Here is a 26,301-nt window from a genome sequence, read left to right on the forward strand (position 1 = left end):
CAAACATATTGCAATAAGTAGCGTTTTCCTCTTTAACAAAGTTAAAAGTTTGTCTTATTATAAAAGGATCTACATCTTTTTTTCTGTAAAGGAAAAAAATAAAAAGGCATCACATTAAGATGGAAGTAACTAATGAGAGAAACAACTTTATTAATCTATCAAGGCAGATAGGCTTTAATTTGAAAGTTGAAAATAGTATATAATTATATATTTTTTTTTTATTGCCACTTGCTCTCCTTAAATGCCCTTGATACGATTTTGTAGTTTAATAAATAAATAAATTGATCAGATATGGGGTATGTTTTATTCATTTATTGTCAGCTGTTTAACTAGTTTAATATGAATAATAATATATATCCAGTACTTGATCATTTTCCAGTCGTCTCTGTGGTGATCCTCCTCTTCAGCTCTACAGTCACGCTCCGTGACAGGACGTTTTTTCCTGTGAAAATTTAATACAAATCCACGGAATGTTTTATAACTGACCTCTATGAATTATTGGTGAGACAACAAAAATAAAGACGTGTGGATTTTGAGTTTTTTTGTCTGAAGTTTGGTGCGCAGATCTTCGGCACACAGCGGGGCTGGACTTCTCACGATGTTGGTACAAACAAGGAAGCATGCTGAGCCAATAGGAACACGAAGCTGCTGCAACGAAACCGACCTGTCCAATCATGTTCTTCCATTGTGTTTCGCTTAGTCTCGTCTTGACTGGACAACCAGTCAGTAATTACTGTCATTTCCCTCGTGGCGCCGCGTTCGTATTGACCAATAGCGTTTTCAGATGGAGTGTGTCCTATGAAAATCAGGGAAATATTTAACCAATCAGATATCTTTGTAGTGACTGCCGCTGCCACAGTAGCCAATCACATGTACGAAAACCCATCTCGGGGCTCAACAGCTTGTTGTCCGTGTATCGCTTTGCAGCTCGAGCGAGAGAGGAAGCAGTTGCGGTCGTGAATGTGAGTATAAACCTTGATATTTAGTCCTGAACAACACTTTACTTTGACTGGTTAAAACAGCTGACAGACCGCGGACGGAGACGTGAGCAGATGTCAGTCGAAAGGCCACCTGGATGCTGTAGTATGGAGCTGGCTGGGAACTGAATGGCTGTGAAGAAATGTGAAGCTCCTGCGCCTTTGTGGAAGAACCGATTATTAAATAAATAACTTCCCAGTAGCTCTGGCTCCGTCCAATGTCACAGATTGTCGGTCTGATTGAATGAAACTTTGTCCATTTCCAGAACCAAACAAGAGCTCGTGTGGTCGCAGGTCCACAATGCTCTGCTCCTGCCGGACTGTTAAAATCGCCGTGCGATCTCACTAGCTAGTTGCGTCGCTTGTTAGCCAGATGGGCAATGTCGCTTTAGACAAGAGAAGACGGCAAAGAACGCCGTTCACCCGCTGTTTGGACTTTATCTGAGTAGGGACTCGGTTGTGTAGCAGCGACCCTCCTCCCCACAGCACGTCGCGGTTTGGATGGGGGCGGACATGGTAAAGTTAGCCCAGCTAACTGACATGGCGAGCTGTGATGGCGACGTGACTCAGTTGCTCAGGGAGCGGAGCGGGAAGTAAAAAGGTTCATCTAGCCGCGCTATTGCCACTCCAAGCCCCACAAAAACCCACCGAAAGGGCTTTCCCAACCCGATGTGATAGAGACTTTGTGTTCAGTACAGATAAACGCTGCTAGCCAAGTTTGCCCGAGCTGTTTCTATGTCATATATGCTCAGATTCAGGCAGTGGAGGAGGAGGGGGGCAGCTCCGAGCCAGGAAAGAATGCCTGAGCTAACACAAGTGCGCGGCTAGTTGGTTAGCTCAACATAGCTGGAAATGTTGCAGCCTCGGGACAGCGTGACGCTGTCCCTTATATCCTCCTTGGAACCGCTAGTTTTATTAACACCATCCGTCACTCTGATTTTGTCTTTCAGTGATCCAAAGTCCTTCGAGCTGGACTCCGTAGAATAGCCGGAGAGATGAAGGTGAGTGCCCTGCGACACAAGCTAAAATACTCACAGCTCCATGTCCACATTACGAGGAGATCCTGCTGGAACCAGCTCCTGATCACTCACACTGGGCCCTGAACGTCTCATACTGCCACCTTTCAACTCCAGAAACTCCCCAGAGTCCTGTTTATTTCCCACACGGCAGGATTTTAGCTCTAGTGTCAGGAGACCAGCCTGAAAAGCACAATCAACAAAACTAACATGAAAAAACATCTGAAGGTCAGTCAGGGATGGAGATGACACAAAATGTTCTTCATCAGGACTAAAAACAAACAGTAGCTGGAAATGAAAATCTGTTATTTGACAGCAGATAAAGCTGGTAATCAACACACCCAATATTATTAATATCAGTATTATCTTGGCTGCAAACCTCAGAGGAAAACGGCAGCAGTCCTTGCTTAAAAACAAACAAAAAAAAAACACACAGAACAAGTTTCAACTGAAATAACAAACATCCTCTCAGGAGCTGATGCTGTCTAGAAATAAAAATCCCATCAGTAAGATCAGCTCAGTTTAACCTGTTTCATCCAGTTTTTGTTGACTGAAACAAAAACTGTTGATCGTTATCAGCTATATTTACTCTGTAGATTAAACCTGTAAATGTCAACAGAATACAAATTTAACTAGAGATGGGCCATGTGTACAAACAGTAAAAATAGACTATATATTTACAAACACTTAAACAGATATAAAAAAAATTTGATATATTTTATTGTTTTGAAAAGTGGCTCCCCTGACATTTCTTTCTGGCTTTCATGTAAAAATTTCTCCTCTTAATGATAAAAAACTCAGGTAATGAAGAATACGCGGCTACACATTTAATAAGACATTATTGTAATCCTATATTCAGATAATGTACATTTTTGTAATACCACAAAACTGCATTTTAAGCTCTAAACTAGATGTACTGATTGCAGTTTCCTCATGTTATCAATAATGTAAAATTCTGTCACAGTAAAATCAAGAACATTGAAAACCATTTTAGCTTTTTGTTTTCATGGAAGCTGCTTCTGTGAGATCTTTATAAATGTATAAAAATATAAGAATTTTAAACCCTGATTAGAAATCAGTCCTCCAGGTTTCTTGATAGTTATAATGTAGAAATAAAACCAAATAAATCCAACTGTAACGCTGTGAAATTTTTCCCTTCTGGCTCAGGAAGACGAGATCTGAGGAAAATGTAAGGTCTTCTGTTAGTTCCTTAAATCCTACTTTTATATAATATGTGCACATTTTTCCACAAAGATGTAAAGTAGCTGCCAGTCTGATGAAAAGATTTAGCATCATATCACCTGACAGCATATTACTTTACTCAGATATGATTTTATATTTCATTATTAAAGTGTGGTGTTTCTCCTATTAGCTTCTCTTATTGTTGGTCAACAGAAAACAAATAAAACATGAAACCCGTTCATTTAATGTGTCTGATAGCATTCTGTCGTACGGGTCGAATGTTCCCACTTGCCACACAAGGTCATTGTTGTTGTTGAACTCTGAATCAGCTGATTCTGGGACATCAGTTTGGTGTGTGTGCAGGCAGAGCGATGCAGGGCTGAGGACGATGTGATTTTTGCTTATAATGTGCCGCTGAAATGAGAGAGAGGCTGTTGAGCTGTTTCCTCGGACTTTGCTCAGACTGACGTTCCAGAAAGAGCTGATCCTGAACCAGGGATTGGTCTAAAACTCAGAGTGTATGGAACTTACGTAGGCTTTTATATAGTAGTTTAATCTTTTTATCTTCCAATTTTAGAAGCTGAGTCTCTCACTTAGTTTTGGAAACATTTCTGTCAGTTTGAGAGCGTAAATCTGAACATCAGCAGTAACATGGACAGACGTGTGAGGAGGCTCCAGTCACTTGTTACATGGTTTGATTTATAATGGAACATCAGACTTCTCACAACTGATAATATTTATGGTGAATTTCTGCCAATAACTGGTACCTGATTAATCTGAGCTCCTTCCAGATGTGGCCGCTCACTGTGGATTCATTTGGTTTCTGATCAGTTCACTGGCGTCTGGAAGAGTCTAAACTTTCGTCCTTCGTGGTTTACCTGTGGTCAGCCAAGCCAGTTGAACTCCAGGAAACTGTCAAAATCATCTGAGCTGCAGCTTTGTTAATAACACCAATATTTCCAGCTCCAGTCTTATGAGGTTGATCCGGATTGTTGTCGTCTTAAGACCAGAGCAACCTGCATAAACCTCTGTCCGTTTTCAGATGATGCCTCCAGCCTTAAAGGTTTGTTGTGAAACTGGAAAATGCCTGAAAACAGTCAGAAATAAAAATCTAAATCATCACTAAGAGCAACTTTTCTTAACTAAATAGCCTTTTCTGTCAAGATGAAACGGGTAAACTCAAGAGGCTGGTTGGTGGATAACGATTTAATGCTAGACTATATTAAACAACCATAATAATCCAACAAAAGAACCCAGTTGGGCTGTTTTATCAGCCACTCCAGAGTCTGCTGTTTCCACCTCAAATCTCACGTTTTGCTGTTACCTGGTTGGTTGTTATGAAGGTTCAGATGCCCTGAGTGGATGAGGAGGAGGAAACGAGTGAAACTTGGAGCTGGTGGTCTGACTCCTGGGCCACAGCTCTGACCTCATGGACCGTGTCCTTGAACCATGCATGCCCTGTGACGGCTGTGTTTCTGTTTGTTTCAGGCAGCAGACGAGCCTGCCTACCTGACAGTGGGGACAGATGTCAGTGCCAAGTACAGAGGAGCCTTCTGTGAAGCCAAAATCAAGACTGTTAAACGCATGGTCAAGGTGAAGGTAAGACCTCCAGGAAGAAAACCCACAATCTGCTCTGTAGGTGACCAGGAATCTGTTTCTGAAGACATGTGAAGAGGTTAGCAGCTTTTGTAGCGGTGGGGTGCACGGTGAAGGGGTTTGACTAGGGTCTAGCCCAGCAGCTTTTATCAGCACCGACTCTACAGGCTGTAAAGTCTGAAACGTAGAGCTGACAAGCAGAAACACCCCAGTCTGTCTGCCATCAGAGAGATTATTAAATATTATGGGATGTCTGAGCTCAGACTCCATGTTGCTGTTTATGTCCTCTGTGAAGGGTTCTCTGAACCAGAACCAGGGATGTTGCGGTTCTTTGTTTTGGTTTCTTCCTCTTCTCTCTGTAAAGCCCCGTTTCCACTGAGCGGTTCAGTCCGCGCTGGTACGGTTTGGAAGTTTTAGAATGGTCGGAACAATTCAGGTGAGCGTTCGCACTGCAACTTGGACCGCCACTGGGCATGCAGGGTTTAGACCAAATGCCTAGCGTGGCGTCATACTAGTGCGACAACAACAAACATGATGCTACAAACAACAACGGATGCCAATCAGCAGCTTGTTTTTGTTCTGCTTGGCTTTGGTTGTTTTGAATTGTGCGGTATGGTTCGGTTGTATAGGTCCTTTTTATAATGGAAACAGGGGTCGTTGCCTTCTGTCTGTGGTGTTTTTGTCTCTTTCTTCTTTCTACTTTCCCTTTTTGCTTCTTTTTTCTGTCTTCCTTCTTTTTCTGTTCCCTCCGGCCAGGTCCAGCAAGATTACATAGATTTTATGATTCAAAGTAGGCCTGTCGCAATAAGTCAAATAATTGCACGGTAAGAAAAAATGAGCGCGATAAGTTTGCCAGCCGCAATAATTTTTATTTTTAAAAAAAATTTCTTACTTTACTATAGACTGTATGACAATGGGTTTCACTATGGAGTATCTCGACTGAACGCTCTTGTCTATAGAGATATATGAAATGTAGCCCGGCCCGGTCGAGCTCATGTCAAGGTGTCCCTGAGCAAGACACCAAACCCCTACTTGCTCCTGATGGGTCGTGGTTGAGCGCCTTGCATGGCAGCATCCGCCATCAGTGTGTGAATGTGTGTGTAAATGTGACGTACATGTAAAGTGCTTTGGATAAAAGCGCTATATAAGTACAGACCATTTACCAAATGGTTATTTGAACGCACTGCTAGCTGTCCTGACGTAAGACTCTTTTGTTTTAAGTTTACACATGATTAAAATAATTTCAAAATAATTTTTGTGTCTCTATTTTAATAGACTATTTGAGGTTTGTTTGATTGTTTATATTTCTGTTTATTCTGACTGTAACACTTGGAAAAAAAATGGAAACTGATCGGTCGTTTGATTCTGGTCCTTTTCGTCTTTCCTGGACCTGGTGTCTTCTACACATCTGCATGTTTCTGGTTCCACCTGAGATGGAGGAAGTTATAGGAACAAGCGTGGCAGTGTTTGAAATGTGCTAATGAAGTCACATTTTTATAAATAAATAGATCTGACAAGTGGGACAAAAACAGGTGTATCAAATATTCTAACAAGACTCCCAATAGCTTTCACTGTTGTATAATTCCTGGAAACTCCTGTCAGCAGATGGTGCTCCATCCTGTTACAAAGACCGTTTTTAACACAACAAACGAAGCAGGAAAACTTGAGTTCTTTAAGAAGCTTCATTTGGACATCAGTAGTTCTGTTTTTACTCATATGCGATTGTTTTCAGAAGCTTGAGCTTGTGGTTAGCTTACAGGTGGTCACATCCAGTTGTTCTGGTTTAGATGGTGGGACAGGAGAATCAGTCCTGTTCTCCTGAACTGAGGTTGGTCCATCTTCATTCTGTCCTGCTCAACATTATTTATAATGTTCCTAACTGTGCAGGAACCTCCATGATATAAACTAAATGAGCAGGATTCTTGCTATGTGTTTCAGTCCCCGATCTATGATGGGTTGTTCCAGATGAGTGGAGATGAAAACAGTAAATAAGCCAAAGACTCTGGGGGGTTGTCCCTACGATGCCGGATTGCAGCAAAACCGCTAAAGTATTTTAGCAAACCACCCTTTCATCCCCACGAAGCCAGGGATTAGCCTCCATGAAACCGACCGTGTCTGAAGCCAGGTACCAAAGTGGATTGGTTTGAGTCCTCTTACTTGAGGATGCAACGTCAATGTGATGAACAGACGGCGATTACCAATCCATCCTTCCTCGAGTTTTGTATGCTTTGTAGTCAAGCATTTTTTGAAGAAGAAGCTCAACTTCTTCATTACTCCAAATATGTTTCTCTTTTGCCTCCCAGTGAATCCTCAGCTATCTTCTCTTCTCTGCTTCCGATGTGAACTTCCTGCAACACACAGCGAGCCTTTATCGGCGCATGCGCTGTTTTGCTCTAGCTTTGGCGTGTTACTCTTTAGCACCCCCACAGCTTGTAGTATGTACTACAGCAGTGTCTTAGGGATGTTGAAGCTTTTTTACTAGTTTTCGCCACCGTTTTCACACAAATAGCCTGGACATAGTCTGGATCTGACCAGTTCTATTACAGCTTTACGGCCTTCTGTCGGTAGGAGCTAAGACTGTGGTCTGTCTGGATGTGATGAAGATAGAAGTAGTGTTCAGTCAGAGAACTTAACTGAGGATGGCTTTATAAATGTTGATCAGTGTAAACAAACCTGTAGCGAGCAGGGAGAGGGTTTATCTTCGCACGTTGGTGTTTGTTGTTACCCGGTTAACACGCGTTAATATGGGCCATCCAGATGAGATAACTGGTCTGTGGTCGCGCTCTGCTACGTTTCCAGAGCTGGTTGGTGTTCAGGAATGATGCTGCAGCCCTGCCGTAGTTTGGAGGGAGATCTGTAATATTAAAACATCTGAGGAGTTTGGCTGAACACAGACATCACAACTGCTGTGTTGGATGTCTCAGAAACCACTGCCGGTGCTGGTTATTGAATTATTCTAGTTTCTAATCTTCCTTTTTCTCACCAGCCTCAGCAAGGTGAACTAGTTCAACATGTTTATTTCAATTATTAGTTTGTACTGGTTTGCTGGGGAACATTTTATTTTTTCTGAACTGGCTCAGATGGCTTTGGAGAAGATGCTGGGCTATAACCTCCTCTCTTTGTCTACTCAGGTGACTCTGAAAGGTGAGAGTACGTCTCAGGTGGTACAGGACGACCAGGTCAAAGGTCCACTGAGGGTAAGAGCTGTTGGTCCTGTTTTAATGTAGAAATGTGATATTTGATAAAGTCCTCTGATTTCAGTGTCAAACAGAATTTAAGCTGCACACAGCAGAGCAGTAATTTGACATTATTATTTACCTTTATTCACCTTTACATTGAGACATGATGATGTAACGGACAGAAAGCGTTCTGGAGCTGACATGAAATGAGTTGTCGTTAGTTTGTTTTAAACAACAACATGTTTCTGATGACCAGGATCATTTTCCTATTTTATGATCTTGAACTCAATCTGACACTTTGCATGCCAGACAACAAGATGTCTGCTGTCTTCTTCATGTCTGTCAGATGAGCTGCAGACTTTCAGAGTTTCTTTCAGGTTTAATTAAAACCCAGTTGCAGACACAGGAGCTGTACTTGAAGTAAAGCGGTTTGGCTGAGATAGAGCATTTTTGTTGAGCATGTTAACGTAGGATTTGATGTTGTAACTTGTGTTAATAAAGAAAACGTGGTGGTTTAGATGCCAATGCTGTCTCTGTGATACAGGTGGGCTCCATTGTGGAGGTGAAGACCAACGAGGGTTCATGCAGTGAGGCCATCATCAGTAAGCTGACGGACGCTAGCCTCTATACTGTGGGTGAGTCTCTGACAGCTGATTGGATGGTCAATTGACACATTACATGAGGTGCTGATGGTGGGAAATTTTTTTTAAATTGCTCAACGAATAAATGATGAAAAACAAAGGGCTTGATGGTTTATCAGAAGTTAAAATGGAGACATACTGTTGTCGTACCAAACAAAAACTCTACTTCAGGACACTTTTGTTCTTTCTTTTTTTATGAATTGCTGTAAGGAATCACTCTGCTGGTGTCACATTGCTGTTTTCTGTCTAAACTACAGTCTGTTTCAGCACATTTCTTCATATTTTTTCATTATTTTAATGGTACGTTTTTTTATCTGATCTCAGTGCTACAACCTCGATTCTAAACACGTTGAGTGTCTGTGTAAAATGTAAACATAAAAAATGTAGGCCCCCCCTAGTATTGTGAAAATTGTCCATGACATAATGTAAAACTCAATTTCCAACATTTCTCAGTCAGTGGTGCCAGTAGCAACACACTACACATTGTGGTGTAACTCACTGGCTTATGTACATTTTGTTTTTGTGTCCATCAAGGCGGTTTAAATTTCCCATTTTTCCATTACTCAATCACACAGTCACGCCTACTAATGTTTCATTCCTGTGTCTGCCCTCCTCACCTGACTGTCTCTCAGTGCTTCTGTCCCATCTCCCTGTCATGGCTTCTGTCTTTCTTTCTGTTTCACACCACTCCTTTGGTCCTTACTCCTCAGCTCTCCATCCCTGCCTTGTTGTTTCTCAGCCGCTTTTCTTCCCTCTTCTTTTGAATATGGAATCAATTCAGATCAACCAGACAGCAACAAGGCTGCCAACTTTTCTATAATTCTTGGAGTGAGATTTGGTGAAACCAACCAAAATTTTGTCGCATACACGGCAGCAAGACATAAGACTCATTTTGACTCATTTTGACTCATTTTGTGCAGGTTTAATCACAAAATACTGCACTCAGGAGTAATAAAATAAAAAAGGCATTTAAATAGGTCTTCAAAGTACCAACAGAAACTTGAAAATGAAACGGGAACCAACTCAACTATAAAAAAAGAAGGCTAATAAGACAAGACAGAGGGAATTTCACAATGATGATGATTTCTCAAGATCTGTGTGCCTTGTTGGACTGGCTTTTGGCCTTTTTGGGGGACTTAATTATCAGCTGATTGTGGTGAGAATGTACAAAAATGAATACAGCCTGTGGAAAATAAGATTATCTTAACCTGCTTATAGCAGAACATTCAATAGAATAAAACTTAATGTCAGTGTTATTGGGATCATTTTGTTTAAACCAGCTGCAGATGATTGATTTAAACTGAAGAACTTCAGCCTCATCTGGACGTGATGATGGACCTGCTGCTGCTGCTGGGTCTGAAACTGAGGACTTTGTGGTTCATGATGTTGATCTTTGCCAATACAGATGTTAAACTGGTGCTGAAAGGTTCAGTATATATGAATGAAATGAAATGAATGAATGAATGAAAAATACTTTATTAATCCCAAAGGGAAATTCAATATTGTAGTAGTAGTAATTTTTTAGTAAAACAGTCACATTAATTAATTAAGGGCTTTGTTCTTCAGCCTGATAGCTGCTGGAAGGAAGGATCTTTTGTATCTCTCTGTCTTGCATCGGACTTGAACAAGCCTCCCACTGAACACACTCTGTTGTTTCGTCACGGCGTTGTGTAGAGGGTGTGAAGGATCTTCCATTATCTTCGTCAGCTTGTACAGAATTCTTCTTCGGAAGAAACGGTTTGAATCGCCACCGTTTTCCTCTCTGCCTCGCTCCTGCCCTGCATCCTCTTCTCTTTCTTTTCAACTCCGTTGGGATTTGAAGTGTTGTTTCACTGATAATCTTGAGTTTGGAGAGTTTTATCAGTTGATCCCGATGGTAAACAAGTCTCGTTGCCATGGAGACTCACAATAACAAGTCTTGCAAAAAAGAAAAAATATTCAGAAAATCTCCCGTATAGCACAGCCTCTGACCAGCGCGAAAAAATCTACCCGAACAGACACAGATTGACAGCTGATGTCTTAAAAAAGACGGCTATATTGCAAAAAATCACAAGTTAAAAACAGAGCTACTACAATTGCTGCTGCCACCTAGCGGCGCATTCTATCTAATATATCTATTAGATATATCTAATCATATATCTAATATATGATTGTTATGCAATCATAGTCATGCAGTTCCCAGTCAGACAACAGCTTCAATACAAAACTTGACTCAGTGACATTTATTGGAGAACAAATTTCAACATTATTTTTTTTAAACATTTGTTGGAGCAAATTTCCAACAATCAAATATAATTTATTTCTGTAAATATAAATATATATGAGTAAAGCCTGACTTTAACTTTTATTATGCTGAATTTTTAAAGCAAACCTCCAAATTCATGTAAGAAATTATAAATCTATAATCTGATATTCACTTGGAATTTTTTTCTAATTTAAATCAAAAACTTAAACTTAAACGCAAATAACATGCAAGGGAAGCAAAAATGTTACCTGTAGATGGTGAATAGGTGATCCAATCTCGAGACTTTTTCCCCATCATCATGAGTGAGGGAGCGCACATGAAGCGGGTTGAAGCGGGATATTTTCTTGTTGCCCTGTTGTAAAAGGCAGCAGCTCCACGATCAATAAGGACAGCACAAGCATTTTCATTGACTTCCCCCCACAAAGCCGGGTCACAGACCTGATTAAACCACTGCAAGTCGGTGTTGCCGTTGCTGCAGCTAGCTTCAGGCTCTGTTGTAGGGCTAACGGTGGCCGTCTCCAGATCCAGACCCACCGACTTAGCTTCTACGTCATCCTCTATTACTTCAACCTCAATTTCCTCCCTCGATTTGATGAAGAAAGTGTCTATAAAAGGTACACTTCTTAATAAACACGCATCCCTCTCCAATTTCAGAAGAATGTTCCTCAGTGTAAAATAACACACACATACTGATATTGTTTTTAAATGGAAGCAGGCAGTCATAGCTGGAATTTTTAAACTGGAATCTCTTCACATCTCCCTTTCTTTCCTCTTCTTCTGACATGATTTTATACAGTCTTGTTTATTAGGTGTGGGTCCTCCTTCCATAACACAGACATGCTATGCTAACGTTGCTCTGTCTTAGTGTGAATCATTGCCATCATTCCTCCAGTTGACCCGAGGAAATCAGATTTCTACCAGTTTAATCTGGCACTCACTGGTCAAACTGAAAACTGTCCATTTCCAGGAAATGGCTCCTTTCCTACTTGATTGGAGTGTGTTGTGTATTACAGATTCAGCGACGTCCCTCTGGGATTGATCAAGTATTTCTGACTGTGATTCTATTAATTAAAAGTTAAACTTTGGCTTCTTCAAACACGGACTGGCTCTGGTTCGGAGTGATGATGCTGAGAAATGGTTTCGCTCATTGAGCTGATGACGTGTGATGTCACACCTTCTCTTGGCTGTCTGACCAACCCACTGTCAGCTCCAGTGATGAATTCCAACACCGTTAGCATCGTTTGTGGAAGTGAGACGTTAGCATCAGAGGTGGATCATCTGTTTGATTTCAGTCTGAGTGGAGAGCTCTGAATCAGCTGAGAGAGGAGAAAACAGACAGAACAATGAAACGACGAATGATAAAGATCAACTTTGACCATTTTCTTCTGGAACATTTGGTGTTGATATGCTCTATGAAAATGAAGGTGGATGCTTCCAACCTGAAAGCTCGCTGTGGATAAGAAGGCTGAATGTGTGTTTGTGTTTCAGTGTTTGATGACGGAGACGAGAAGACTCTCCGTCGAACGTCGCTGTGTCTGAAGGGAGAGAGACATTTTGCAGAGAGTGAGGTGAGTTGTCTGACAGCTGGACTTTCTTCAGTCCATCTTTTTTAAACCCAGCTGATGTCTGTAAGCGTTAAGATGTCCTCAGAGATTCTCGTCCTGCTGTCTCCCAGACGTTGGACCAGCTGCCGTTGACCAACCCGGAGCACTTTGGTACTCCGGTTATCGGTAAAAAGTCTAACCGAGGCGGGCGGCGCTCATCCCAGGCTGTGTGAGTTTTCTTCCTTCCTGGATGAGATGTTTTTATCAAATAGCTGCTGATGTTGTTTGAGGTTCACATTTTAAAAGCTTGTTCAGTGTAGCTGTTTTTTAAATAAAATTTTACGTAGTTTTAGATCAACTTTAAACACTTCATCTTGATCAGAGGCGAAAGTCCCACGAGGAGAAAACATAGATAACTTTAATTCTACCGATTTAGCTCCTGTTTGCTGTAAATTCATGACTACTTGTGTGTATTCCAGTGCTGATGAGGAAAACGACACTTCATCCAGCGAGGATGAGGAGGATGACAGGAGGCGGCTGAGTGATGAGCTGCTGGGTCAGGTCTGCAGCATAGAGAATGTGGAGGATTCCTGCAGCTGGTTCCTGGCACTGGTAAACATGGAGCTGAAAACTCGGCTGTAAATGGTGTGAAAATACTCTGACCGGGCGGTGTTTGGGTGTTCCAGGTGGTGTCTCCCAGCTGTAACGATGAGCTGGTGGTGAAGAAGGATCAGTGTCTGGTCAGGTCCTTCTGCGATGGAAAGTTGTGAGTTTTGATTTTTGTTTTCTCTACTGCTTTTTTTTTTATTTCTTTCTGCTCCACTTCCTTCTACCTCCATGTAGTTCAGATGAAAACAAAGATCTTCCTCTCCATCTCCCACCTGATGACTCTGATCATCAGGAATAGTTCATCAATCAAAACACCTCCTTTTTGTCCTTGCAGCTGCATCGTGGTGAGGAGACATGTCCACCCCGTCAACTCCCTCAGCATCTCCAAGTTCTTTAACAGGAAAGGTGAGAAATTTTTTCCCTCCTCTTCCTCATCCCTGCCTGCTCCATCTCCCACTCTTTTTCTTTTCTTCTCCTCCACTTCATATGTTTCTTGCTCCTCTTCACCTCCTCCAGGTCACGAAGGAGCCCAGATATTTCTGAGGGGCAGGGAGGTTCCAGATGTGTGGAAGATGGATATGAGTCAGATCCTAGACTCGTCCTCCAGTGAAGATGATGAGGATAAGGAAAGTGAAGAAGAGGAAGAAGAAGACGATGATGACGATGAAGATGAAAAGAAGAAGAAACACATGAAGGAGGAGGTGCAGATTTAACATTAACAGTTTTCTTGGGACACTAACAGGATTTTTGGTTTTGTTTGATTTCATCTTCCTGTCTGCCGTCTCTCTGCAGCCGGAGGAGGAGGCAGACCCTGAGGAGAGGGACCGCTTCCTTCAGCAGCTCTACAAGTTCATGGAGGACAGAGGTGAGTGAGCTCAGCGCTTCATCCTGGATGAGAGCTAAGCCAAAGAGCAGCAGTAGATGCTTTAACATGATGCTAATATGATGAAGAAAACGTAGCAGTTTTAGCAGATGTTGACTTTTTTTGCAGTTTGGATGAAGCTTTATAATAATGGTCCAGATTGGTTAAAGATTCAGAAACTAAACATGAGCTGTGTGTCTCAGGAACTCCCATCAACAAGCCTCCGGTGCTGGGGTACAAAGACCTGAACCTCTTCAAGCTCTTCAGGCTGGTGTATCACCTGGGAGGCTGTCACAAGGTGAGGAAGATGATAGTCTGCAGACCTGTTAGAGAGCTAGGTCGTGAGTAATGATGCTGATGAAGGTTTTGCATGCTTGGCTGAAGTCCCAATGATCATCTTGGCTGTCTGATGAAGACGTGCCTCTGCGTCCAGTCAGCTGATACACCACACTCTGAGAGTGAGTTGACCCAGTGGATTTCTGTCTTCCAGATCGAGTCCGGCACAGTCTGGAAACAGGTCTACGTGGATCTGGGGATTCCAGTTCTCAACTCTGCTGCATCCTACAATGTCAAGACGGCCTACAAAAAGTAAGAGATTCTTGGATAGGTTCAGATCTAAGTTCTGGATCAGGATCCATGATGTTTAGACGGTCTCTGAGGGATGAGATGGTGTCCACCGTGTTTTTGAGGGAAGAGATGGAGGTGTCCACCGTGTCTCTGAGGGAAGAGATGGTGTCCACTGTGTCTCTGAGGGATGAGATGGTGTCCCCTGTGTCTCTGAAGGAAGAGATGGTGTCCACGTGTCTCTGAGGGAAGAGATGTAGGTGTCCGCTGTGTCTCTGAGGGAAGAGATGGGGGTTTCCACTGTGTCTTTGAAGAGATGGAGCTGTCCCGATTGAAATCTACCAACAGGTGGACAGTCTGTGTCCTCCCTACATCTGTGTAAAGATTTCCAGATTGGATTTTTGGGTTTTGGTGAATTAAGTTTCACTTTCATGATAATTAATCAGGACTCCAGACTGCAACCAAATGGTCGCATGTTGTGACTAAAATGTGAGACAGTGTAAGTGAATTTTTCATCTACTCGCGCAATGGCGACCAATACATTTGCCGGTCTTTTTCTTGTAGTAGTTATAATTGAGTTTATTTTGTCGCTAACAAACTTCTGCTCCCCTCTTCAGCCCAGTAGCTCACAGTAATGCGCAAATTAGCTGCTGGTTTGTCGACTCAAACTAACTTCAATACGAGAAAAGGAGACAAGCTCCAACAAAGAAGATGGCAGCCAATGTGTGTGTGAGCGAGGACGAACAGCCACTGTGATTGATTGACTTATGTGTGGAAAGAGGTGGGTCTTGGGGGAATTTATTATTCCTCAGTGTTGCTAACTTAGTGACTTTGTCGCAATATTCAGCGAGTTTTCAGACCCTTCTAGCAACTTTTAAAGAAAACAGCGACTATCTACAAATCTAGCGACTTTTTCTGGAGACTTTTGGAAACTGACGTGAATGAACGTAATTTACTCTTTCCAGTTTACTTCCCCTCCCCGTCCAAAAGCACTCATACGAGGCTTGGTGTTCGCGGAGCAGCAGCAGCTGTATTCAGAGCAGACGGCGTTCTCCTCTGTTTCATGACCAGACTGAAACTGAAACGTACAAAGCTGCTGCTGGAGGATCCTGCGCTGGCTTACCGTCAGAGTAAAGCTGAACTAAAAAAAATAATATTGACAGAATTATTTTATTTATTATGTAGTTAATACATAATACATGGTGGTGTGGTGGTTAGCACCGCAGCCTCACAGCAAGAAGGTCGCCGGTTCGAATCTTGGCTGAGGGGAGGTTTGAACCTTGAGGACGGTGGCCTTTCTGTGTGGAGTTTGCATGTTCTCCCTGTGTATGCGTGGGTTCTCTCCGGGTTCTCCGGCTTCCTCCCACCGTCCAAAGACATGCATGATAGGTTAATTGGTTATTCTAAATTCTCCCTAGGAGAGAGTGTGTGTGTGTGAACTGGTGACCTGTCCAGGTTGTACCCTGCCTCTCACCTGCTAAAATGCTGGGATAGGCTCCAGCTCACCTGCGAACTATAATGGAATAAGCGGTCAAGATAATGGATGGATGGATGGATGGGTATTTAATTTATTTGCTGTTCTAAACATTTTTAGGTTCTTTTTTTTTTTATATATATATATATATCAATTTTTGCCTTTCCCACTACATCCCTCTTTATGGCAGCATCCATTACAACTATATGTACCAGGCTGATTATGCTAATTAGCGACTTTTAGGAGAGCCAATAGCTACTGTTTTTACTGAGCAGTTGGGAACAGTGGCTGGAGAGGAGTATCAGTCCCTGAAGCTGCTTCGACTACAAAGTGAAAATCAAATCAAATCTGGTTTGATTTGACAACTTCTTTGTCTACTTGTTTTGTATTAGTGTGGCCAGTAAGATGTATGTTTTTTTTATGTTATGTCAACTATAAATAATGTGAATTGTAAAAATTGTAATTTCTGAATTTATTATTCAAGTATTTATCACTAATACAGTGAAAATGAGAGGAATTGTGAATATTTGCTTTGCAAGGCGATTTCAGTTTGCGCCCCTAAATCTTCTGCTTGCACTCCTAAAAATTTAAATTTAAATGTGCTCCTCGTAAAAGTTAGTCTGGAGCCCTGTTAATATCTGAATGTTACTTCCGATTATGTAGCAATTAAAGGGGTTGTTATATAACCAAGGTGTTGCCATGACAACTTTTGACTTTGGATCTGTGCCATCAGGTATCTGTACGGCTTCGAGGAGTACTGCCGTTCATCCTCCATTACCTTCAGGACCATCCATCACAATGACCCCAGTCCTCACACTGTGCTGGCCAATCACAAGAAAGCTAAGGTGGAGCCTAAAGAGTCGCCCACACTGCATGTGAAGGCGGAGCCTATCGAAGAAAAGAGAGAGGAGCCAGAGACAGAGAGTGAGAGTGAGAAAGAGATGGAGAGGCAGTCATCTCCCAGGGTGAGAAGTCATATAATGTTGATGAACTGACGTCACGACTACCTGGAAGAGTCTGATCACGTCTGTCTGATTTCAGGGGAGGAGGAGGTGTGGGGGGGGTCGGCTGAAGCTGGCCTGCAGACCTGAGAGTCTGGGGAGAGGAGGAGGAGGAGAGAACAGTGAGGAGCAGCAGAGGGAGGTGAGGAGACACAGCAACAGAAGAATGGACGACTCTGAGAAAGGCTCTGATGATGAGGAGGAGGACGATGAGGAGGAGGAAGGGGAGGAGGACTCACGGACAGGAGACAGGTGAGACTGAAACAGCTTCCCAGCCAATCAGCTGCTGTCCTCACACCACAAAGTGCAGGAGCAGTTCATTGTAAACTAGTTGTTTTTCTATGATTAAAGCCTGGTACACACAACGATTTGGGGCTGTTTTTGTCCCGACTTTGCCTCTTCCCAACCTTGGACGGTAGACGCCCGATCATCGTGAGATTTCCCTGTCCAATCATCATTTGGTCTGTGGTGTATTACGAGCCACTTTGTCCCGATAATCCGCTCTGAAACGGGTCGTAGCCGACAATCGGGAACATTGAGCATGTTCAATATTTCAGAGCTGATTTCTGGGGAACGCCGACGACTTGTTCATTCTGACTGCGTGGATGGTGACGTGGTACGGAATGTAGCCAATCAGAGAGCGAGCTGGTTGGGGAACAAGGAAGTAAATAAAGTCTGTGTTCACGCCGTCTCCAGTCTGTTATTTTTTTGCAGTTTTTGCTTTTTCTGTTAACTAGTCCCAAGACCACCATCATTCCCTCGTCCTATATATCCCCTTCCATGCTGTGTTGTTTTTTGATTGTTACTAAGTTTCTTCTTCTTTGTTTTTTTGCCGGTTGTTGCTATGTTTCTTCTTCTTTGTTTTTTGCCGGTTGTTGCTATGTTTCTTCTTTGTTTTTTGCCGGTTGTTGCTATGGTTCTTCTTTGTTTTTTGCCGGTTGTTGCTATGGTTCTTCTTTTACGTTTCAACATTTGTCCTCCTCGGAGGACTAGATTGTAGAAGAGTTGCGGGACAGCATCGTCGTGTGTGATGTTCTGTGGTTAGATTATCGGGGCAAACCACACACAATATGATCAAAACAGATTTTTTATCTTTACACGTGAGGTCTCGACCAGATAAAAAATCTCATAAGATTAAAAAAATCGTTGTGTGTGTGTACCAGGCCTAAGGAAGAAAACAGAACCTAACAAATCAGTGTGAGGACCCACCGTCAGAGCGGGAAGCTCCAGTCCAGAACTCGAAGAAATGTTTCTCTAAAAATAAAGGTTTGATTAATTCTGAATAAAAACTAGATGAATATTTTAAGTCCTCAAATTTGGACAGAAATTTCCACATTTTCTGTCTCTCCTTGTTAAAACAATCCTTCATATTTAAACATTAATATTCCTTTTCTTCTTTCTAGATTTATTTGTTTTATTTTACAAAAAGAAAAAATACAGAACATGCTGCTCTATTATTGTTCTGTTTAAAACCATTGTACACAAACTAAACGAAAAATAACTTTTTGAGGAAATGTACGTCCTCCACCGCACAGATTTCTTTAATTTAGCTTTTTTAATTTCTTTGGGGAAAAATCATCTTTTTAAAATAATCTAAAAATATCCTAAATGATATCGCTGCAGTTTTCCATGGCTGGTTTAAACCAGTTTCTCACCATGACATTTCTAGCAGCAATGATTGAACCAACATTAGGATTTGTATGCAGTATTAGTATTAGAATTTAGAGTCAAACTTTAACTTGCTAGTCTTGCATTAGTTTTTTAATGTATTTTTTGAAACCATTTCTTTTCAATGAAGCCATGTGAAACATAGCGTCAAGCGCCCCCTGCTGACCACACCACCAGCTGATGAAGATGAGCTGGGTATTCAGACTTAAGTTTTATTCACCGTAAACTGACAAGATTTATATACATTTATTTATTTGGAAAGAAAAGATTTTTATTGGTCAATGAAATGATAGTTTAACAGGTTATAACTGGTTTTAACATTTATTTTAATATTTTTGTAGTTATAAAATTTTAAGTGTGAAATAATTTGTATTTATTTGAAGACGTGATGAAGGACTGAAATGCTAACTCCATTTTTACACCTTAGAGAACATAAACTATGGAAGCAATCGTCAGAGTCAGCTGTCAGATAAATAAGTGTCTCAAATAATAACGATAAAAATTTGGGCTGGAAGTTTAATTTTTTTTTTTTTTTTTTTTACTTTAGGAAAACAAACTTTTTTTCTGTCCAATTCAGATTTTTCTTATAACCAGCCCCCTTTAATCTGATTTGATGTTTGGTCCATTTGTGATAAACTCAGGAGTGAGGATGAGGAGGATGAAGACTCGGTGACAGGGACAAAGGTTAGGGTGAAGTATGGCCGAGGGAAGACGCAGAAGATCTACGAGGCTCACATCAAGAAGACTGACATGGACAATGGAGAGCAGTTCTACCTGGTTCACTACTATGGCTGGAACGTCAGGTGGGTTCATGGTGGTCTCCACAGAGCTACCAGGACCTTGAGGACAATGTTCTGATGTCGTATGTTCATCCACAGGTACGATGAGTGGGTAAAGGCTGACCGCATCATCTGGCCCACAGAGAAGGGAACAAAGAAACGACAGAGGAAGAAGGTAAAGGTGAGACGTCACATATTGTGACATCATAACCATCATCTCTGTGGAAATGTCCAGAAACGTGGACACTGACCTCCGTTATGGAGACGGATGCTCCCCTCATGCAAATTTCCATCTCAGGGAGTGATCTTGAGACAGGAGAGAGACAAGAGGGAATCTTATGTTTGATTTGTTTGTCCTCATGTGGACTTTTCTCTCCAGAACAAAGACAGGGACGAAGCATACAAGGATGAGGAAAAACCATCATCGGTGGTGGCAGTCAAACCAACACCTGTGAAACGTGGTCGTCCTCAGATCAGGAACATGTCCATTGGACGCAGTGTCTCCAAAACCCCCAGCAGCGATGGACAGTCCAATGGCAAGAGCAGCCGGATGGACACAATATCTAACTTGGCCAACGGAGATGGTAAGACAGACTGAGCACGTTCAGAACTGCTGGTTTTATTCTAGAGTCCTCGGGACCAGTCTGACCCATGACCTCTCTGCAGAAACTCCTCGGCGAAGGACGAGACGGACGTCCGGGATGTACGACTCTGACCACGCTTCAATTGGTGAGAATGTCTCCACTTTGTGTTTAATCAATGATCAATAACAGGAAACTGTCTCACCACATCCTGTCCTGTCGTGCAGAGGATTCTGGGAACTCCTCAGATGACAGCGACTCAGAAGACAAGCCTGACAAAAAGCCGTTGCCATGGCGAGGGAGGCTCGAAGCTTGCCAACCAGAGCCAAAGGAGGAGGAGGAGGAGGAGGAGGAAGAAGAGGAGGAGGAGACCAGGGAGTTTTCTGATGTCGCAACACCAGCTAACGATGACAATGTGGGTGCCATAGCAACGGCTGTCCAACTGCCAGCTGCCACCATCGCCTTGTGTCCCAGCATGCATCAGGAGAAAGCGGACGGAGTCCTGAACCGATTAGAGGAGAAGGAAGCCAAGCAGGAGGAGGAGCTTGCAGGAGCATCCGAATTGACTAGGACGGCATCTGTCCATGACGAGAAGACGTCACCTGGACAGGAGGGGCTCCAGAAGCTGTCCCCCAGCAGAATGACGCCACCTCCTGAAACAAAGCAGCCTGAGTCTTCGTCCCCCACTGTCCCCCAGGCCAGCGACCACTCCACCCCCACATCCTCCCCCAGAGTTAAAGGTCGCAGGAGCAACCCCAGGGAGCCGGGCTCCGAGACCCCTCCCACTGTTACCAACGTCCCCACCATCCCCAGCCCCCCCCAGGCAGAGGTTCCTTCTCCTCCTCGCAGCGTTCTCCGGAGACAGGAGGAGCCCATGGTGGTTCTCCACTGCCTCCCCACACAGCACCTCCCCACCAAGCCGCTGATCACCACCTCGGATACAGACTCTGCCACCGAGGAGGAGGAGGAGGAAGAGGAAGAGGGGGGGGGATCACCCAGGGAAAGGAGCAGCGCAGCGCTGAAGAGGAAGGCAGTGGAGCAGAGGACGGCGGAAAAGAAGCTCTGCTCCGACCAGAGGCAGGAGGAGGCTTCCTCCACCAAAACTCCCCCCTCCACACCCAAGACAGCTGCCGGAGTCTCCCCCAGAACACTTGTCTCCCCCTTACGCTCAGATAGGAGGAGCGAGGGAGCAGTGAAGGCAGAGGACTGGACCCATCCCGAGGAGGAGAAGAAGGCGTCAGAGGAGCATCAGACAGGTGAAACGAATATTGACCCAGAGGTACATGGTGGTACACCACCCTTTGCTCTAGAGACCCCCGCCCCTACTGAGGAGCTGCAGCCGGAGATTGACCCCGAGTCTCTGGTCTGCCATGAGGTGGACCTGGACGACACCGACGAGAAGGATAAACCTTCATCAGAACACCTCCTCCTGATGGTGAGGGACCAGAAAACAACTCCACATCCTCTGACCCATGTTGTTCACGCCTCTCCCTCCTCACATCACCTCCCCCAGCCTCAGGTTAGACCCTTCTTAATAGCTGCCACCCCCACCCCCTCCTCTGAGGAGCCCCATCCGGACAAGGCTGCTGCTGAGGAGGAGCAAGGAACCACCAGGGTGGAGCAGGAAGGAGACTCCAGCCCTGGGTTTGAAGGCAGCACCTCCTCATCCTCTACCTCCCTGCTGTCGCTGCAGGAGAACAAGGACCGAGGTAAGAAAGTCACAGCAGGAGATAGGTTTGTCCTGGCTCACTCTGACCTCTGATCTGACCTGTAACCTCCACCCTCTCAGGCCAGAAGAGGCTGAACGACTGTGGCTCTAGTCCTTCTGCCAAAAAACACAAACGGAACCAGAAACAGCCAAATACCCCTGCCAAGGTGGACAAGAATGGAGCAGGTGAGATAACGTGACTCGTGGAGAGGAAGGATGGAAGGGAAAACTTAAACCCATCAAGGACTAAACTGATCCAAAACTAAACTGTTGCAAAACTTGACAAGTCTAAAACGAAGTTGTTCTTAAACTAAACTGTTGTTAAACTAAGATGTTCTAAAGCTAAATGAATCTAAAGGTTCTGGTTCCATAGCCAGAATTTAGATGTTTTAGATGGTAACTTCCATCATAACATCAGTTTTTCCAGTCAGTGGACTTGGATCGGTTCAGACTTAGGACATCTGGTCCATACAAGTTGTTGATATCCGATCGGTCCCAGCTCTGATATTCAGTTCCACACTCTTGGAGATGGACGTCTTGAGAACTTCCATCAGTAACATCTGTGTTGCTGAAACTGTCTTCCTCTGTCTTTTCAGGTCACAGCAGTGACAGTGAAGACCAGTCTCGTCTCTCATCGCTGTCCAAATCCCAGAAATCTCGTTGTCCTGGTCTTTCATCTCCAGCTGCTCACAGCAAAGACAAAGGGAGCTTCCCGTCCCCTCAGCGCTCCTACAAATGGACCCTCCAGCTAGGTAAACACACACTCTGCCCTGAATGACCTGATCCGGTCACAGTTACAGCAAACTGTCCTGCAGTGTTGTCATAGCAACATCTGGGTAGCAGGTTCCTTTTCAGAGGAGTTAACAGATCACATTAAATAGGATTTCTGTCTTACATTTGGATCAGACTTCTGGTTTTCCAGGACTGTGCACGTTTGGGTCAGACTTCAGGTTGTCTGCCACTTTCAGCCCCCACTTTGTGCGTACACAACATTTATAAAAAAATTAAAAAAAAAAAAAGACCCCTGAGCTGGTGGGGGCATAAAGATGCTGAACAATAGGAGGCCCAACATGGATAAACTCCACATGTCATGTTTGTTTTAGTAGCTCCATAGTTACCAACTGATATGAAGTAGTTTCTATCTTTTAAGTCAAAGAAAACAGAGGAGTCCCATAGCTGGAGGTCTGATGATGATGATGACGATGGTAACCGCTGCTTTTCTATTGGATTTTGTTGCAGTGACATCTGTAGCCCAAGGTGACTCCTCAAAGCGGATAACTGTATTTTCCATGCAGATGTGTTCAGTCTTTTTGATGACCTTCATGGCCAGAAATGTTCCCACAAAAAACTTCTATAAAAATCATCAAACATAAATATTTTTTCCTTTTTATTTATTTATTTTCATAAATTGCCTAAACTATTTCAAACCTGCTCAATACTACCAAGCATTCAATCATTTTTAGTCTAAAAATCCAGTTTTGTTTCTTTTAAGCCTTTAAATTGCAGTTTAATTATTTGAATATTTGTAAAAGAAAACACACACACACAAAACATGATTCTTTTTTCCTACATAATACATATCAGGGGGATGAGTCTTTGGTGATGAGAGCCTTGGATATGTCAAAGATCAGCAGAAAAATTGATTTGATGTCTTTAGTATTTTTTATGTAGTATCAGAAACTCCCTCTGGGGACCTTCGTGGCCAAAAATCTCCCATTGACTTCCATTAAAACTACATGTTTTACTGGATTCCCCCAAATTCAACTGTTTCTTATTGTATGCAGATACAGGAAAGTCTTGTTTTTTTTTTGTTGTTGTTTTGTTACTACATATTATGGCGCCATGGGACCATCAGGGGCTGCCAAAAGTGGTGTTTTTCTGTGTGATTTATAAAATGTTGATTAGATGTTGATCCAGCAATTATTTCACACAGACACGCTTGAAAAAAGATGTAATTTAAAAGATTAAAACACTAAAATCTATTGAATATTTGTTAGATTATTTAAAAAAAAAAAAAAAAAAAAAAAAAGGTTTGTGGACCAAAAACTGCTAGAAAATTACCAGAGGGTACCATGGTTAAAGACCGAGCAGTGTTTTGTGATGCTACACATGATGATGATGATGATGATGACGACGATGGTGACAGCTTGATGTTCTTCCTCAGACGAGTTGGACGGCATGTCGAGCACAGAACGGATCTCCTTCCTTCAGGAGAAGTTGCAGGAGATCAGGAAGTACTACATGAGCCTGAAGTCGGAGGTGGCCTCCATTGACAGACGCAGGAAGAGACTAAAAAAGAAGGAGAGGGAAGGTGGGAGCAGTAAAGCATGCTGGGAAACTCAAACATCACTTTGTTTCGTTACTGATGATGTCCTCCTGTCCTCTTTCCTCAGTGTCAAACACCACGGCCTCCACCTCATCGGGGTCCTCAGACACGGGTATGAGTCCGTCCTCGGCCTCGCCCACTCAGAACACTGTGGCTGTGGAGTGCAGGTGATGACACGCCCACTGGGGCCCCACAGCCTTGCTGTGCTGATGGCTGATGGGAACCGGCCACAAGGAGGCCCCGCCCCCTCACCTGTGGACTGACCTCCTGTTTGAGGAGACTGTTAAAGTCTACTCCCGTCTGCTGAGCTGGTGCAAGCCTTTCCTTTCATTCTCGCCCCGAGAATCAGACGAGTCAGATTCCTCTTCCTCTTCCAGGTTCCTCTGCTTCACTTCCTTTTCCTCTTGTTTATTTCAAACACGATCAGAGTTTTTATGTTTATTAACTTTGTTCATGAACTGTTTGAGTAAAATAATGAACCTTTGAGTATTTATTGGCTGTGAACAGAACTTTTCCATGTTTGGGTTCTCATGTCAAATTTATTTACACAAATGGATCAAAATCCACATTTTTACCAGAAAATCTCAGATTTTTACTTGAAAAGCTAAATTCTGCTGTTGGACACAGCTGATGTTTGATTTGGTTTCTTCATAAATTAATTTAGCCTCAGACTCATGTAGTCTTGATTTCCCTGAAACTCTGTTTTAAATGTTTTATAAAGTTTCATTGATTTAAACAGATTTGGATGTGGTTTTGTCCAATCCGACAACTCCTTGGTTCTCTAAATCAAACTGACCTCTTCCTGACTCGAATCCTGCTGTTTCTGGTGATAAATTTGCACTTTTTCTGGATTAATCTGACTCTGTCTTCATGGTTTTGTTTGTCCAGTCATCCCTCCAGAGGCTCCTCCTGTTTGCCTTTACTTTCTGTTCTGTTTTTTTGTGCATTGGTTCAGGCAGACGGCTGCTTTCAGCTCCTTGACACTTGTTTGTTTTGTACATAAAAGCAGAAAAAAGAATAAAACACCTGTATTTGAGAATTACATTTTACACGCCTGCAAAGATACTTTCTAATATTTTCTAAGAGAAAACTGTTTGTACTGTAGTATTATGAACTCCTCGGTTGTTTTTGTTTTTCCTTATGTGGTGTTTTGCTGGCGGTGGTCTGAGAGCGAAAACTGTAAATATGAAAACACACTTCCTCCTTCAAACAGAAGCCACGCTGAAAGGTGTGTGCACAAGCAGCGCTCTGTTTCTAATAAAGTTTTTAACCGTTTCTGTGTCTTTTTTTCCCAGTCCTGAAGCTTAAACACGGGTCAGACATCTAAAGTTTTCCACCTTTAATCAGTAAATAGCGCTGAAATAAACACTTTTAAGGACAACAAAAGGTAAAAACAGACTTTCTGTACTTAGTGCTGTAAAAGTTTGGAGACTGAATTGGATTTTTTGGCAGCAACAAATGGCAAAAGTCATAAAATCATAAATGATATTAAAATTATTAAAAGCAGGGTAAGTTAAAAAGTTCTGATGCAGATTTCATTCATAGGTGCATGAGAATTAAAAATGTCTACATTTAATGAAAGTTTAATCTCCACTGGCAGTTTGTTCCACTTGTTTGCAGCATAACAGCTAAATGCTGCTTCTCCATGTTTAGTCTGGACTCTGGTCTGGACTAGTTGACCAGAGTCTTTGGATCTAAGAGCTCTGCTAGGTTTATATTCATATTCATATCATAACATATCACAGATGTATTCTGGGCCTAAACCATTCTGGGATTTGTAAACAATTCTGTGACTGACTGAAAATCAGTGTAAAGATTTCAAAACTGATATGAAATGTGTTCAGATCTTTTAGTCATCTGGATGAGCTGCAGATGTTTAATGCTCTTTTTAGGAAGTCCTGTTAAAAGACCATTACAGTAATCCAGCCTACAGGAGATGAATGCATGGATGAGTTTCTCTTGGTCTTTCTGGGAGACTAAACTTTTAATTCTGATGTTTCTGAGCTGGTAAAAAGCTTCTTAGTGAAGCTTTCATGTGGCTGCTGAAAGTCAGGTGTGAGTCTATCAACATTCCATGGTTAAGAACATGGTTGATGATTTTAAAAGCCCCAGTCTCTAGGTGTTTACCAATGCTGATCTTCTTTTCTGTGCTACCAAACAGAATAATCTGTTTTGTCTTCATTTAATTGTAAAAAATTCTCCTTCATCCAGGTGTTTATTTGCTCCAGACACTTACACAATAAGTCTATTGGGCTGCAGTTGTTAGGGGACAAGCACGAAGTTGTGTATCATCTGCATAACTTTGATAATTAATGGTAAAGTTCTGTAATATTTAACCCAAAGGGAGCA

The 26,301-nt window shown here is 42.7% G+C and overlaps 1 protein-coding gene and 1 non-coding gene across 5 annotated transcripts; both read left to right on the top strand.

Annotated features, from left to right (window-relative positions):
- The first annotated feature begins 846 nt into the window (after positions 1–846).
- arid4a (AT rich interactive domain 4A (RBP1-like)) lies at positions 847–25,227 on the top strand. 4 transcript variants are annotated; one of them, XM_041971255.1, is made up of 25 exons: positions 847–962; positions 1,928–1,978; positions 4,664–4,774; positions 7,903–7,968; positions 8,495–8,585; positions 12,325–12,404; positions 12,512–12,609; positions 12,860–12,992; positions 13,067–13,146; positions 13,324–13,394; positions 13,506–13,690; positions 13,782–13,854; positions 14,055–14,149; positions 14,342–14,439; positions 16,623–16,854; positions 16,931–17,142; positions 19,200–19,361; positions 19,437–19,512; positions 19,717–19,921; positions 20,004–20,066; positions 20,146–21,627; positions 21,708–21,812; positions 22,223–22,378; positions 23,791–23,937; positions 24,020–25,227. In XM_041971255.1, the coding sequence occupies exons 2-25, from the start codon at positions 1,973–1,975 to the stop codon at positions 24,121–24,123; spliced, it is 4,131 nt and encodes a 1,376-aa protein (XP_041827189.1). In that variant the 5' UTR covers positions 847–962; positions 1,928–1,972; the 3' UTR covers positions 24,124–25,227. The 4 variants fall into 4 exon arrangements, with proteins under 4 accessions (XP_041827189.1, XP_041827186.1, XP_041827187.1 ...); XM_041971252.1 differs by having other exon boundaries at positions 849–962; positions 19,437–19,518; XM_041971253.1 differs by lacking the exon at positions 847–962 and adding an exon at positions 1,341–1,669 and having other exon boundaries at positions 19,437–19,518.
- On the top strand, positions 11,950–12,032 carry LOC121631896. The gene has a single exon (XR_006008828.1). It is a non-coding gene; the product is annotated as a small nucleolar RNA SNORD53/SNORD92 (small nucleolar RNA).
- Positions 25,228–26,301: the final 1,074 nt, after the last annotated feature.

Source organism: Melanotaenia boesemani, chromosome 20, assembly GCF_017639745.1.
Source record: "Melanotaenia boesemani isolate fMelBoe1 chromosome 20, fMelBoe1.pri, whole genome shotgun sequence".
In the NCBI taxonomy this organism is placed as follows: Eukaryota; Metazoa; Chordata; class Actinopteri; order Atheriniformes; family Melanotaeniidae; genus Melanotaenia; species Melanotaenia boesemani.